This window comes from Siniperca chuatsi, linkage group LG3, assembly GCF_020085105.1.
Source record: "Siniperca chuatsi isolate FFG_IHB_CAS linkage group LG3, ASM2008510v1, whole genome shotgun sequence".
NCBI classification, from domain to species: Eukaryota; Metazoa; Chordata; class Actinopteri; order Centrarchiformes; family Sinipercidae; genus Siniperca; species Siniperca chuatsi.
The window spans coordinates 20,324,706-20,340,662 of NC_058044.1; the positions used below are offsets into that span (position 1 = coordinate 20,324,706).

The following is a 15,957-nucleotide window of genomic DNA, read 5'->3' on the forward strand; positions in this document are numbered from 1 at the left end:
AGGGTGGTTTTCCACAGCCTCATCGAGTTCGCAATGAAGTCCCTTAGAGTCCTGTTGATGTTGTACATCTCTAAGCATTCAGTGATCCATGTGTGCGGCATTGAGTCATATGCTTTCTTGTAATCAATCCAGGCAGTGCACAGGTTGGTGTGTCGGGCTCTGCAGTCTTGGGTGACTGTTCTGTCAACCAGGAGTTGGTGTTTGGCTCCTCTGGTTCCTCTGCCAATGCCCTTCTGTGCTTTGCTCATGTATTGATCCATGTGTCCACTTATCTTAGCCGCAATGATGCCTGACATGAGCTTCCATGTTGTGGAGAGACAGGTTATTGGCCGATAGTTGGATGGGACTGTACCCTTTATGGGATCCTTCAGGATCAGGATTGTGCGCCCTTCGGTAAGCCATTCAGGGTGCGTCCCATCTCTTAGCAGCTGGTTCATTTGTGCTGCTAGGCGCTCGTGGAGTGCAGTGAGCTTCTTTAGCCAGTAGGTGTGGATCCTGTCAGGGCCCGGTGCTGTCCAGTTCTTCATACCTGAGACTCTTTCTTGGATGTCTGCCGCTGTGATGGTGACTGGATTCTGTTCAGGGAGGTTGCTGTGGTCCTTTCTCAGGGCTGCCAGCCACTGTGCATCGCTGTTGTGTGATGCCTCCCTTTCCCATATACTTTTCCAGTACTGTTCAGTTTCCAGCCTTAGTGGGTCTGCTCTGCTGTTATTACCCTGCCATTGAGCGTACACTTTCGCAGGTTGAGTTGCGAACAGCCGGTTTATTCTTCTGGCTTCATTATCTCTCGTGTATCTCTTTAGGCGGCTGGCCAAGGCTTGGAGCCTTTGTTTGGCAGTTTCGAGTGCTTCAGGTATGGGCATCTGGTTGTACTTCTTGGGTACTTGCTTTCTCATTGCACCTCTCTCAGCCTCTGTCAGTTGGCTCACTTCTCTCCGGGCCTCCTTGATTTTTGCCTCCAACCTTCGTTTCCATGGTGGGTATTGTCTCTCATGGCTCCCATGGTTGCTCTTGTAGCCAAGCATCTCTAGGATCACTGCTGCTGAGGCGTATATCAGCTCATTGGTTTCAGTGATGGTTGTGGTAGGGATCGCTCTCAATGCTGCATTCACATCTTCTAGGAGACTTTCTGATGGTACTTCACTTAGCCGTTGTAGTTGGCGTCGGGGTTGCCTTGTATTCATCCTCGCCATGATCTTATCTTTCAGGTCAGTTGCTGCCTCGTTCAGCGTGATTTCTCTTGGGGCTTCGCACCCAATCTCTGGTTGGGGAGCTGCTGGATGCTCCCCTCTGACCTGTAGTCCTGGCTCCCCCTTGCCGTAGCATTTGTGTTGTACCTCGTCAATCTCAAGTTGTGATAGCAGTTGCCGCTTGTGGATGTTGGAACACTGAGCTACTAGTTGCTTCGCCGTAAGCCTCGATTGTGGGTTTCAAGTAACCATTCACCCCACATCCTGTGCATGTAACCCCTCTGACTAGGGTTACTGGAGTAGTAGCATTCCAACAGAGCCTTGTTATCGCATCTCGCCCATTTCCGTCTTGTTCCAGTAGCCCATTTGTCGCCTCGATGCCCTGGTTCCCCAACACCTGACGCAGACCTTGTTTGGCCGGGCGACGTCTGAGCCGGCATGTCAATCATTTCATCGTCACTCATCATCATGAGGTAGGCAGCAGCGTGAAGGGTCTTGCCTAAGGACCCACACTGGATGATGGGTCATTGCTCATTGCGCCCCGAGGGGGATTCGAACCCTTGTTCCCCCGTGAGTGTCCCGTGGCCTATCAAATCGAGCTATCCAGCCTTTCCGCACTGGATGATGGTCATTGCTCAATGCGTCCCGAGGGGATTCGAACCCGAGTCCCCCCGTGTGAAAGTCCTGAGACTTTCTTTACATATATATATATATATACATATATATACACATATACATATATATAAAACTGATTCAGTCTAATACAACAGCCCTGCAATAAATCCTCCCTTCATAAAGGTTATACTGTTCAGTTCTTGTTTTAACTGGTATAGAGCGGTGTTGATTTGAGGCTGCAGAATTGTATTACATTATACTGAGAGGAGTGTCTAACATTTGTCTACCCTCGTTGATATAAACGGACTGGACAAAAATGCTAATGGGGAAAGGTATTGAAAATGCCCACCGTCAGCCTCCATTGTAATATTATATTAAAACTTTTATACAACATATTTTGCAAAACTAAAGTGTAACATCATTTGACTGTCTTGTGTTGCTGTCTCTCCTCCTTACACAGACCATCTCCAAAGGGAGTGTGTCTTGTGTGGTAGTTGTGTGATATACTGATGTTCATGTTTTTAGAGAGTCTGCAAGACGCAGATAAACTTCCTTGTCAGGCACAGTTGGCCACACATCTTTTGAATCAGCTCGCTCAATAATAATAATACCAGTGGTCTACAGTCTCAATTTTACACGCTGACAAATCTTCATTAAGCTGGCTACTCTGTTTATTCTCTTATCAGTTCTACAAAAACCAGTGCACAGTACGGGCTGTTATGAAATACGCAGGCAATGTTAAACATGTATGTTCATGAATCCTTCTGGTGCCACCTCTCTTCTTTAAGCAGAAAGGCATAAAAGAAAAGGAAATTTGATAAAGTAAAATGTTTAAAATGTTAACAGCAAAGCAGCAATTTTAAACTCTGGCTCCATTTCCATGCATTATAATGAAGCAACAAAGAAATTAAGAATATATCAGACTAATCATCTTGGATCCTAATGGCTTCTGCTGTGCTCTTATCCTCCTATCAAAATCCTAGTTTTGCTGTGAAAATGCTGGTTTTATTAACCTCCGTAGAAACCCTGACAAGTGTGGCAGATTTTAAGCATCAGTCTCCCTTCCACTGATTGCTCCTGAGAGAAAACGTTTTTACCGGAGGTGCCGCCTGCAGAATAAACATAAGTCCAAATTTTGTAGAAATATCATCTTGAATATATGCAACTTTGCACACTGCAGGAAGTAATTATAAATTATTTATAAGAATCTTCACCATGCTTTCAGGATATATGCCATTATGACGGAGCCTGCTGAGACAGGGCATGTTGTGCACGCAGATAAGCTAACAAGAAATCACATTGTTGTACAAACACACACAAACCCGACAAAACGCTTAAAATATGAACAAGAATACAACAGCATGAAATCCAGACATGTGCACACTAGCACACGCTTGATCCTTTGGGGACACTGATTAGTAATGACACAGCATTAATATTCCACGTGGTGTGTAAACATTGGTGTCATTGTTTAATGGGGCCTTTGTTGTGACAGAGGTTGAATGACACTCAGACCAGAACGTTACTCATTTAGCCCAAAGGACAAAGCAAAGCAACAGAGGGCCCTAAAATACGCTTCTTCTGGTCCCATCCTGTGTCTCTAAAACAAGCTTGCATTAACTTTTTTCCAGACCTGTCTTTCATTAAACCCTGTGACCCTTTTCCACAAAGCCCAGGAGAAATCTAGAGAAGTCCTGGAGAATACATGACAGCAGATTTCGTATTTCTTTACCAATTACAATTTTATTCATTATTTGGCTGTAGAATCAAAAAATATATACAACTCTGAGTGTGGTGTTCAGTGAAACGTCCATGGACAACAGATGTACACCCGACTGTGTCTCTAAGTGGAAAAAGGCAGGACGATGGCGTCTTTTACCAGCAAAAACCCTGAAATCTTTACACCGCCTTTCATACAGTCTGAATTATTGATGCCCTTCAGGTTCAATGATAAATTAAATCAAAGTTGCCAAACTCGCACTGGCAAAACAGTGGGTTTGTGACAAAAATGAAGTGCTACATCTGAGGACTGATCCAAGAAGCAGCTCTAGAAAAATCAAAAACAAAATACATAAAGTGGGACAGAGTGAAGAAAATGATGTGGATTAGGGGTGCAACTAATGAAATGTTATCTTCAAATGTCTTTGTTTTGTCTGACCAAGAGCCCAAAACTCAAACATATTCAATTTGCAATGATATACAACAGAGAAAAGCAGCAAATTCTCACAGGTAATAAGCTGGAACCAGCAAATGTTTGTCATTTTAGCTTGAAAAATGGAAACACCAAATAATCAATTATCGCCAATTAATCTTCTGCTGATCACAAATCAGTTAGTTGACCAATTGTTTCGGCTCAAATGTGGATAAGACTGATTTCAGCTGCACAACTGTAGACATTACTGGTAAAACTGACACGATATCACAGGTTAACACTGAATCTGATGAGAGCTTAGTGCTATGTCTCTGTGTTAGCCGTCTGTGGCTGAAGATGTGTAGCATGCAGGTGTATTTGAAATGAGGAATTATGTAAATAATAACAGTTGTTCTATCATATAATGTGTTTGACAATGCTTGGTCTCAGGACAAGTCACACCCAGTTGAGGAGCTACACGGACTCAAGGATGAGCTAATCAATAGGTGTAAGGTTCCTAGCAGGGACCTGCAATTGCCAAAACCTGTAGTTACATCTACAGACAGAAAGCTGCTACCTGGCCGGCAAGTCGTGTATATTTGATGTATTAGCGGCTACATGGACGCAGTCCTGTGGAACAACCTTGTTTAGCCTGCCAGCACCAGCTGAGTGACATGAGGCTATGAGCGCAACTGCTAGCTAGCATGTGTGCTTGAATGCTAGCCAGTTAGCGAGCTAGGTTATGCGTTTTAGGCAGATAGATTAGGTGAACCTTAGCCCTGACTGGCTAGCAAGTCGACTCATCTCTTCCAAAATCCACAGCAGGCAGTTAAAAAACAATGCAACACTCATGTCAGGCTAAGGAAATAACCTAGTCTCAGTGTAAACAGTTAACACATTAGCTGGTATGTGGTACCTTTGTCTCCCTGATGTCCTGCTTTCCTCCTTCGGGGTACCACTGGACGCGGACAAATCCCCTAACGAGAGGCCGACTCGGGGTGTCCACAGCGCTCTCAGTGTCCGAACCACACGGAACTCGTCCTCCTCCTCCTCCGCCGCCGCCGCCGCCGCCGCCACCACCACCACCACCACCACCTCCTCCTCCTCCTCCTCCTCCTCCTCCTCCACCACCACCACCGCCGCCGCCGCCGCCATCGTCGAGGTCCGAGTCTGAGTTAAAATCCTCCTCGCCGTGGATCATCCGTACGAGGCCAAACCGGACTGAGCCGCGATACCGCCCGGAGACCAGGTCGTGGGAGAACAGCAGCCGCTGGGAGCCGTCCGCCGTGGGAGACAGAGCCATGGATGGAGGCTCTGAGCCCGGGCTGCCTGCGGGAGAGAGGCCCGGGGTCGGGGATGCTGCCGCTGTTACTGCGTCCGTTGTGGCCGCCGCATCCGATGCTACGGGCTCCGCCATCGCTGCTGTTGTCAGGGAGTGATGCTAGAGCGCGAGGATGACGGTGGAATGAAAAAAACTGTAACCTGGAAGCAGCGAAGTGCACGTGTTTACGTCGTTACGGAGAGCAGCGTAACTAGCGCAGTGTGAGAGCGTCATCACGCAGTAGCCTCTCTCACCACTGAGCGGCAGTGTGAGCCACAGTCTGTTATGCACTTGTTCAAGTAAGTTTTTGACAGATATGTACAGGATTTTATGTTCAATAAAACTGGATATTATGTTGTAATTGTGAGGAACGACATTATAACTACATCGGGATGTAATATCTTTGTGTTTTATTGTAAATCTCAGGCGCTTAATGAGTATATTTCACATACACAATATATATAATTTAACTTATTCATTCTAAAGACAAACAAAAGTTAGGTGGGTCCCCTGAACAACTGTAAATTGTTTATGTATTTTTATTTAACTATGTTGCTATGAAATCTAGGCTACTTAATTTCTTGTTTATTTAATTTCTTACTATTATTGGTAAATATTAGTTTTATATTTGTTTTTATTTCATGAAAAAAATTAAGTGATTTGCTTTTAATGACGTGAGGAGAGTAACAATTAAACATATCGCATATCTCAATATTCATATGGTGATATAAATACTTCCAGCCTTGTGACCTTTCCACGGAGTTCGCCTGCTCTTGGTGTAAGTCTGTGTTAACTGGACAGGACTCAGTTGCCTCCTAAATACAAACTACACATGTGGAAAACGCAGTAAAGCATTGAGCTCTGCTGCTGTGGTTTCTGATCTTAAAAAGTGGGCTACATCTTGTGAGAAAGTTTTGTAAAGCTTGCTTAGAGATGGACAGCAGCTGTCCATAAAACCACATGGCTGCTTGTTAAATTCTTAACATAGCTTATTTAACACTGAAGAGGTGACAAACAAATCCCTACACGTCCTGTAATCCTCTTACAGATCTGGAAAATAAAGCGTGGAAAGATCGTGAACTCGACTTAAAGGGACAATGGACAGCCAATGGAAAGTCTCCGCCAGAGGAATCACGTGAAGAGTGGTAAGTCGAGTCCTTAAGATCGCCCAGTTAAGTCATCCACTCTGTGACCTATGTGAGTCACTTTATTGAAGGTTATACCTTAATAGACTCTTGATAATGGGCCGGTATATGCTGGTGTGAGAAATCCAACACATGTCCAGTAAAATCCAAATCTGCTGCGGGTCTGATGGTGGCACGACGAGGATAATTCTCAACACACGAATATCCCTCCTGACCCGGACTGAATATGTTTATTGTTCAGTTTATTCACGGGGGATGGAGGTTTGGTCATCCAGCTCGCTTCAGGATTATAACCAACCACCCCTGCGCACCGAGGGTATAAATACCGAAGGCGCTCCGTCTTCACGCGCAGCCCTGTTACGCACGGATCAGGCTCTCTGACGAGGAGATACTCGTGTTAAAGGAGCGAGCTGTAGCAAAGTCAGAGATACAAGTCTGTATCCTTTGCTTTACTTTAAAATCTTTTTGCGGAGAGAAAAAAAAAAAGTAAGACCATGTCTGTGGTGAGCGCAGTGCCGTTCGTGAGGCCGCTCCACATGCGCTCTCCGGTGCCGCAGGGTCGCCGCCACACGCTGCCGGCCAGCGAGTTCCGCTCCCTCAGCCCGGAGGATGCCATCAGCGTGTTCGAGATTGAGAGAGAAGGTGAGCAGAGTCTTTCACTGAATTACATCACTCATTATTTCACTCATTATTGGCTGTCTTCATAACGTTTAGTTATTCCCGGCATAGATACGCACACAGGAACGTTTTCTTTCTTTTACAGGCAACAGCAGCCTCAGTTCATGTTTTCATTCACATGTTGACTAAAACAGATTACTCACTGATAATCACCGTATGGGCAAAATAACCGCCTTTATTAACATAAAGTAGCTACATTTACAGAAAATACTAAGTTTCTATTTTTTTTCTAGTGACCATATTTTTACATTTAGGCCTACTTACTTTGATGTGTAGCCCACTACAAAACGAAGTTACTAAGGAGATTTAACTCTTTCCTAAATGCAGAGGTGATATGAGTTCAGGTGCCTTTAACCTCCATAACATCCCTGGCTGATCCAGTATATCCTAGACAGTAGAGTAGGGAACATTATGCCCACTTCTCTGTCATCCAGGCTTCTTAATGTATAATATTTGGTTGTTATCACACTGGCTCTCCTCCTCCTCCTCCTCACAGCCTTCATCTCAGTGTCCGGTGAGTGTCCTCTCCACCTGGACGAGGTGCGTCACTTCCTCACCCTGTGTCCTGAGCTGTCTCTTGGCTGGTTCGAGGAGGGACGTCTGGTGGCTTTCATCATCGGCTCACTGTGGGACCAGGAGAGGCTTACCATGGTAAGACAGAGCAGAGGACACCTGGACAGTGACTTACCTCAGACTGACATGGCAAGGAACATTTAGGGTTAATGTGTTCAGAAATCCAGTGGGTGTGAATAAATGTTACACAGATCCACCAATATCTCACTGGAAGCTTCAGAGTTATGGCCGCCTCTAATTCAAATAACACTTGAAGAGTTGCTCTGAAAAGCCCAAAAAAGAAAAAAAAAAGAAGCAGTTTTGTGGTGCAGTGTGCAAGAGATCCATGAAAAAGATTTTTGCCTCTGGATTTTCTTGAAATTGTGATACTTTTCTACTACCTACTATTCTACGGCTATCAGTGGTGGAAAGTAACTGAGCACATTTACTCAAGTACTGTACTTAAGTACAATTTTGAGGTACTTGTACTTTATTTTATACTTCTACTCCACTACAATTCAGAGGCAAATATTGTAGCCTGCTTTTTACTCAACTACATTTATTTGATAACTTAAGTTACTAGTTCTTTAGCAGATTCTGATTAATAATGCAACATATAATCAACAAATAAATCATGATGTATTGTTATCGGTTAAGATAGGGCTTTATTGATCCCCAGAGGGAAATTCACAAGCTACCCAGCAGTATATAAAGTACTTGAAATTAGCTCCACCTTTATCAGCTGCAACATTAAAGTGATTTACACATGAATGCATCAATAATAATAATTATAATAATAATAATATATAAGTATATATTGATACTAATACTTTTGTACTTTTACTTAAATAAAATATATAAATACTTCTTCCACTACATTTTTCTGAGCATTCTTGTGCTGCAGCAAAACTGAAATGGTTTACAAGATTCAAGATTCAAAAGTTTGAATTTGAAATGTGCAGCGAAGGAAGGGCGGCAAACTATTGAGGCTGCGTGTGCAACAAAGAATAGTAATTGGAAAAAGTGTTAAAACGTAAGAATTAAAAATAGAAATACAAAGGCTGTGAAATTTTTCAGAATATAAAAATCTAAATGTCACAGTTATAAAGCGAACTGTACAATAACATTTTTAACATACTCAAGCGCAATTGTGCGAATGTGCAGGGCACTGCAAAGGATTCACATATGTGCTAAACAAGCCCGAGGATATTCAGAGGTCAGAGGTTACAGTATGTCAGATTAAAATTTAACAACTGTGGTAATGTGGTAATTACACGATGAAAGAAAACGCTAAAACATAGAGTAACAATAGAAAAGAATCTTAAAGTCAGTCAACTTTTCCAATAATGATCGTTACATATCAATATCAGCAAAGGTTTGTTAACATTAACTAACATTAGCCACTTTAAGCTACTGGTCATATCAGACCAAGTAGGCTAAGGCTGTAGCAGCAAAACCCAGAGTGTGTTGAATTGAACAAAGGTGCGTTTTATTGCTTATTAAATCAGTTTCTCTCTTGTAAGAGGAAAAATAAGTTAGAAGTTTTTACTTCAAAAGTTGCCTTGCTTTAAGACTGAAATACCATCTGTCTCCCAAACAGTAGTGAGAGAACTGGACTCAACTTTTTCAGCCGTGTTTCCCTTTAGTATCAATAATTTATAGTTAAAACTTGTCAGCAAAGCCCAACATGTTTCTCAACAATATAACATGTACCTGTTCTTACACCTCTCCTCTCCCTCTGTTTTCCAGGATGCCCTGACTCTCCATAAGCCCCACGGGACCACCGTCCACATCCACGTCCTGGCTGTTCACCGGACCTTCCGCCAGCAGGGCAAAGGCTCCATCCTGATGTGGCGCTACCTGCAGTACCTCCGCTGCCTGCCCTACGTCCGCCGCGCCGTGCTCATGTGTGAAGACTTCCTGGTTCCCTTCTACCAGAAGTCGGGTTTCAAGGCGCAGGGCCCCAGTGAGATCACGGTGGGGCCCCTCACCTTCGTCGAGATGGTCTACCCAGTCAGGGGCCACGCCTTCATGCGTCGTAACAGTGGTTGTTGAGGACAGAGGGACCCCCCAGGAAACAGGATGAGGGGACGTCTGAGCAGCTTTGTTGTACGCGAGCGACCAGCGCAGCGTTTGGGATCATCGCTGTGAGTGAGACTTGTTCAGCAGGCAGTGAGGTTCTGAGTCTGCAGAGAGCTGAAAACAAAGAGCTGCCATCCAGCTGCCAACAACATCTGTTTGGTCGGGAACTACAAATATATTGATCTGTAGTTTAGTGTGTGTAAAGCATTAAAACTACATCGTTAGAGCTGAAGGAATGTAAGCAATTTGGGTTTTTTTTTGGTATAAAACGATTTTGTTTTTATTTTGATAAATTTGTTATCATATTCAGTAGAATGCAGCTGCCTTGTTTCTTTCTTTGCCCTCTTTTTTATATCGAACACGGTTTCTGGCTCTCTATGAAGCCAAAAATGACTATTTTTAGTCAATAAAACCAGTATCTGCCCATTATTAATGCATTCTGTCCTGTACAGTTTTGTATAAACAGTATGCCTTTCACAGCAGCATTAGAAGATTACTGTTTATGTTACCGTCGTTGTATGATAATGACATGATAATGATGATAATACATCTACAAAGTAATATGCCAAAGTAAACCTTTAAGGACTATGTAATACAATTACAAAGGGAGGGATATCAGCAATCAAACATCAGCTAAGTCAATATGTTAACTAATACGTGTCTGTTGTTTTATATTAACATTTGAGTGGTCCTGTCTATCTCCATCAGTGACTGTAACAAAAGCCTGTGGCAGCATTGTGAACATGTTCTGACAGCCTGTAAGGTGTGAACAGTATGAGACGTATTTTAAAGATCAAAATATAGCCTTTCATAGAATACAACTGAGAATATATGTGCTTTCCAAATCTCTCCTTGATAGTCTCCTCTCGCCTTCTCCCTTTTAGACAATCACCACCTCTGCCTCCCAAAGTCTTGAATCAAGACAAATATGTTTTGTTTGTTTGTTTTTTTACAACATTTTGTTGTTAAAATAATAAAATTTCTATTTTCTAGCATGTTTGCGTTTAGGTCTTTTCACTTACAATCACTGCGAAGTACATTTATAGTAGCTGTTCTGGAGCTTTCCATCATATCACATGATCATCAGCAGATGCAGTTTACCCAGCTGTCATGGAATTGCAGATGTTCAAATTGCCATTTTTTCTGTAAGGACTTCTTGTCGCTTTAAATGTTCGCTTTAAAGCTGTTGTTTAAAGTTGGAAACAGCAGTTGAAAACAAAATCTCATAGGAAGGGCCATTTAGTAGCTGTTCTGTAGCTTTCAATCATATCGCCTGATTTGAACAGTTCTGTTAGTGACAGGGATTAAGGATTTGTGCTTATTGTTGAATTTACAACATTAAATTAGATCCAGGAAAATATAATTAGCAGTTATTCTCACTTTAATGTAAAAATTCAAAGACCTCACTGCTGCGGTGACAAAAGTGAAGAAAACTGACGACAGACAAAACAAGTTGTGACATCAGATACAAACTCAGTGTTCAGTGGGTAACTGCATGGGACTATCATGAAATTAAACTTCTCACTTTCACACATAACCTCATTATTTCTAGAGTGGCATTTATTTTGACATGACTGCTTTTACACACATATATTTTCACATATAAAGCTGAAGCAAAACAGAACAGTACCTTGACGGTGACTTGAAATTTGAAACTTTCCCTTTTTATTCCCATAAATACAAAAGAAATGATTTGGTCCCAATGTAAACACAGCAGATTAAAGATGTGGGTTGTTGTGGTTCAGATCAAACACTCACAAGTCAAAAGGCACAGTTTCTTAAAAAGAGGTTTGCCCACTTTTATGTATAAAGGCAGAGTCTTATGTCTTGAAACAGATGACCTTTGCAATCTAAATACACCCGTATTAAAACTGAATAAAATATTTGAACTGTCCAACATACAACCTATTCTGATTGTCTTTTCACAACTCTCAACAACACCAGATGATCAGTGAGTGAGCCCTGCAGACAAAGTCACATAATCTCATAAATCACTTAGCAACTCACGTAATCCTCCACACATTACCGGGGCTTTCCTCACAGCTGGGGTCAACATATGCCAGAATCATGAACAACAACAAACTAGATCCAAGACAAAAGCCAGGAACCCGTGAAAGAAATGTTTCACTTCAGGTGTTAGGACTTCTGAAATCACACTGTTACACTTGCCAGGGACCCACCATCTACTGTGGGTCATAGACGACACCAACAATCAGCTGCTAGGGTCCAGACAAAAGGATGTGTAAAAAAAAGTGTATGTGTAGGGGATAAATCCTATGTCTGCAGCAACTCTACTGTTTAAAATTGTGAAAAATAATCTTTCTTGCATTGTTTTTGTCAAGGAGCGTATTCACAAGTTTAAATGTTAAAAAGAAAGCCTTTTATGGTACATTTCACAAACATATTAAGGCTCAGGTGAAACATAAACGACATCTTGTGATTCACAGAGTCAAAAAATACAGTACAAAACTTGCTTTGATCTAACAAAAATGCCTGTTTAGATAATTACTCTTAGAATAAATATTGTTTTCATGATTTAATTTTTTAAAATTTACAAAATGGGTTAGGCACCACTGTGACAAATATGACCAAATATGAGACATTATAAGTAGAGCTTGTTTTTGTGGCAGTGACAAAACTAAGGGATTGTGAAAAACAACATGCATATATAAGCAGTGTGTGAAGTTGCTTTGGTAGGTTGGGGTCAGAAATGTGTCCATCAGCATTCAGTAAGTTGATCACAAGCAGTATGGAAAAGGAAAATGAGACATAGTTGTAAAATGGCATAGTCTGTTTAAGGCAACTAGTGGTTTTAGATAGAAATCTACCACTGATATTTGACTTTAACTCTTCCAGCTGCACAGGTAATACACATTGTTACCTTTAGCATAACATTTCACTGCTCCAAAGAATATTGACATGCCCAGTGCGTACGAGAAGCAGCAGAAGTGAATGACAGCTTTTTGTAGTGTTAAACCCAGTGTTACTGGAAACAAGAATGAGTAGTAGGAGGCGTCTGATGTATCTCAGTTCACGGGGCCACAAGGTACCTAATGACCCACTATGGCATCAGTCTTCCTTTTTATCTCAGCTGTTTGTTGTCCACAGAGTTAGGGAAAAGTGATTTTAGGCCAGAGGTGCTCGTGTCTTCTTCTGTCATTTGGCTTCTTTAGTTTGATGTGACTTTTCATGAACTGAAGGAACGAGACAGTCTCTCGCTCTGTAGATCTTTTCCTTTAGGCCCACCCAGCTCTACGCAGTTTTGACGTCCTGAGTATCTTTTCCTGTCCTCTGATTCTGAGGATCTGCTAACCCATTAGCAAATTAACAAGCTAGGTAGTGCCAGACTTGGCTGAGGATTAAAAAGGTTGAGTAATGTTTTACGGAAGTAAGCAAGTCAGCAGGCTGAGGAGAAGAGATTGATCCACTTCCATTCAAAAGGACTTTGATCAGGTCCTTTGATGAACAAATAGTAATTTAAAAAAATGATTGCCACATTATTAAAAGGCCTGACCTGGAAACAGCTGACCTGGTCATCGGCTAGAAGATAGTGGAACAGTAGCACAGACGCTGTGGTCATCAGTAGCACAGAGACTAGTGCACAACATCGTTAATGTCGTGGTCTATGTCGTACTTTTCACAGAACTTGCTTGTGAAGGGCAGGCAGGTGAGATGCTCCAGCCAGTGCCAGTTAATGGGGTAAATATAAAACCAAACGATGAGGGAAGAGAACAGCCCGATGTAGGCCAACATTGAGACAGCAATGAGGATACGTTTCCGGTACTTGTCAAAAGTCCCGAAGGTGACGTAGGGTAGGAAGGCAAAGGAGAGCAGCATGCCGCTGAGGAAACCAAAGATGTGGGCGATGTTGTCGATCCACGGCAGGAGGCCGCACAGGAAGAGGAAGAGGACAATGCACAACAGTTTGAGAAAGGCCTTCCATGGCTTCTCCAGCATCTGCCAACCTTGAAACAGCTCAACAAACAGGCAAGCAAGGAGTCCAAACTGAGACCCTGCTGGACCCACCTGGAGGGAGAGAACAAGAGAAAAAGACAAGTTACACAGAATATCCCATAACTCAATTTAAAACCAAAAGAATGGACAATTGGTTTTAGTCCCGACAAAAGCTGAAAGAGATCTTCTATATTCCCACTTACCTAGAAAACACCCCCCCACACTGCGTATACTCAGTAGGCACCCCCCGCTGGAGGTCAAGGAGGGCTCCCTTGTGCCTTTTTTTCAGAAGATAGCCTACTTCTCATATGTTTCATATGTTCTGAGATCGTGGCGATTATTAAAAGTGGCAATGTGAAGCGCCACTATGAGAGAAAGCATATAGCATCTTTTGAGCAGGTTAAGGGGGATGGATTTTGGTTATTTTGCTAACAAGGGGGATGGCATCCCCCTGTTTTTACTTTATGCATGATTAGACTGGCTGTATCGAAATAAGGTCTCCATCTACATAGATGGATACCGGAACAATATTCTGTCTAATTAATGCCAAACTAGGGGGCGCCATCATGAAACAAAAAATATACACTTCTCCCTTTTGGTTTCTGATTTTTTCTCAAAGGAGACCACAGGACAAGTGATTTACAGAGCAGATATGTGCTGTAAACTTTAACCTGATTACTAAATCTTGGCAACAAGTTACCAAGACAGTATTTTAAGTAACAATTATTTAAACTGACTCATCGTGACCATCGCTAGCAGACCGAAACCTAAATCGGGGAAAGGAGAATACTAACTGTTAATCAATGAATGTGAGATAATAACTCACCAACATCTCTCTCTGGTTACAATATCTGTGGTGGTTATGAAACCTGATGAAGATGTTGTTCATGCTTACTGTAGAAATGCAGGTTTAGCTGCACACAGTCTCTCAGTTTTTAGATCTAGTTCTGTGGAAGAAGTACAGTACGAGCTCTTGGTCAGGCAGTAAAGGTGAGCAGATTAGAGTGACGTCAGGGCTGAGTTTGGAGGCTTGGCCTGGTAGAAGGCAGATGGCTAATCTGTGAAGACATGGCACAGCACTCCTCCCACAAGCTCCAGACATGCAGGCTGACACGTTCCTAACACGCGCCATGGTCACTCACAATTGGCTATATTGGAACAGATGTTAAAGGATGGGGCAGAGACTGGGACTCTGTTAACCTAGCCTGTTAGTAGTGATTTACTGTTGCACATTAATTAGTGGAAATGGAAGCCTTAAATATGTTTGTGTGTGTGTGTGTGTGTGTCAAGGGAGGGGAGTTTCATTTGACTAACAACTAAAAAATCATACCATTCTGGTTTCCAAATCAATTCTTCTACCGTCCACTCCTTAACTGTCATCACATGGACTCCTTTACTCCACTAATAATCAGAGCAAAAATGCTTTTTATAAACAACCTGATCAAAATAAACTGGCTCATTGTGCTCCAACTGAAGGGGCTGGACTAAAACGTCCATAACCCAATAAATGGATGGAAGTGTGTAATGTTAATGTTTAATGCTATTACCCATTACTTTTTATTTTCTGAAAATGTTTTATCTTTCTGCCCGTGCTCACCCACTTAAATCAAGATGTTTTCCTGGAAAGATGCAATGCTCGGGTTAACAATTGGTATTTTATGTAGAGTCGCTCAATGGATTTTTCAAGTGATGCATCAGGTGGCACTGACTAGCTTCCAAAGGATAAAAAAAGCAAACCTTCTGTTCGTTCCAGTATTAGTGAATACTGACAGATATGTTTGGTGCGCAGCATCAGGTCAATAATAAAGCAAAGCACTTGACAAAGGTCCATCAAAAGTTGGCTGATGTAGGAAGCTCGATGTTGCGCATGTTAGAGTTGTTCTTTCTGAGCTCTTACTATGGAGCATGTAAATAGGACACTGTATCATTCTCATTTTGTATTTCGAGATAATGTAAATACTGTGAAAGTCATCAATGGGACTGATTACATTCTGGCCTATGTACTGTAACTGCAGCCACTGACAGGAAACAAACCCTCCATTTTCTTGTCAAAGTACAGGGGAAAAGTGCAATGACTTTTAGTAAAAGTATGAATTAGACAAAACACATGCGTATTTATTCCCTACACAGAGGGGACCAAAGTCTCCAGGTATACTTCAGCTAACACCAGTATAGCTTCTTGCCAGTGACCATTTCTACGGTTCATTAAAGTACAGGTTTAAAGATCACTGACGGTCACAAGACTGTGTACATATTTAAATCTGTGCATTATTTTGTCTGGTCTGGACT

At 42.3% G+C, this 15,957-nt stretch overlaps 3 protein-coding genes across 5 annotated transcripts in view; 1 reads left to right on the top strand and 2 right to left on the bottom strand.

Moving 5' to 3' along the window:
* ube2o (ubiquitin-conjugating enzyme E2O) overlaps positions 1 to 5,353 on the bottom strand; it is a 42,731-nt gene extending 37,378 nt beyond the window's left edge. The window contains exon 1 of the mRNA XM_044190484.1: positions 4,853 to 5,353. Coding sequence (XP_044046419.1) covers positions 4,853 to 5,353 — 501 coding nt within the window. The remainder of the gene's footprint in view (positions 1 to 4,852) is intronic.
* Positions 5,354 to 5,419: 66 nt separating this feature from the next.
* aanat1 (arylalkylamine N-acetyltransferase 1) lies at positions 5,420 to 10,709 on the top strand. 2 transcript variants are annotated; one of them, XM_044190493.1, is made up of 4 exons: positions 5,420 to 5,556; positions 6,306 to 6,402; positions 7,577 to 7,731; positions 9,382 to 10,029. In XM_044190493.1, exons 2-4 carry the CDS (start codon positions 6,366 to 6,368, stop codon positions 9,685 to 9,687), a joined length of 498 nt encoding a protein of 165 aa, XP_044046428.1. In that variant the 5' UTR covers positions 5,420 to 5,556; positions 6,306 to 6,365; the 3' UTR covers positions 9,688 to 10,029. The 2 variants fall into 2 exon arrangements, with proteins under 2 accessions (XP_044046428.1, XP_044046427.1); XM_044190492.1 differs by lacking the exons at positions 5,420 to 5,556; positions 6,306 to 6,402 and adding an exon at positions 6,413 to 7,044 and having other exon boundaries at positions 9,382 to 10,709.
* Positions 10,710 to 11,256: 547 nt separating this feature from the next.
* LOC122873579 (inactive rhomboid protein 2-like) overlaps positions 11,257 to 15,957 on the bottom strand; it is a 34,277-nt gene continuing 29,576 nt past the window's right edge. For both annotated transcript variants that reach the window (XM_044190486.1, XM_044190485.1), the window contains one exon: positions 11,257 to 13,740. In XM_044190486.1, coding sequence (XP_044046421.1) covers positions 13,309 to 13,740 — 432 coding nt within the window. In that variant the 3' untranslated portion in view covers positions 11,257 to 13,308. The remainder of the gene's footprint in view (positions 13,741 to 15,957) is intronic.

Coding starts and splice junctions, on each gene's coding strand:
- aanat1 (XM_044190492.1), top strand. CDS start 6,897: ATGTCTGTGGTGAGCGCAGTGCCGTTCGTGAGGCCGCTCCACATGCGC. Junction 7,045..7,576: donor GTTCGAGATTGAGAGAGAAG/GTGAGCAGAGTC, acceptor TCCTCCTCACAG/CCTTCATCTCAGTGTCCGGT. Junction 7,732..9,381: donor ACCAGGAGAGGCTTACCATG/GTAAGACAGAGC, acceptor TCTGTTTTCCAG/GATGCCCTGACTCTCCATAA.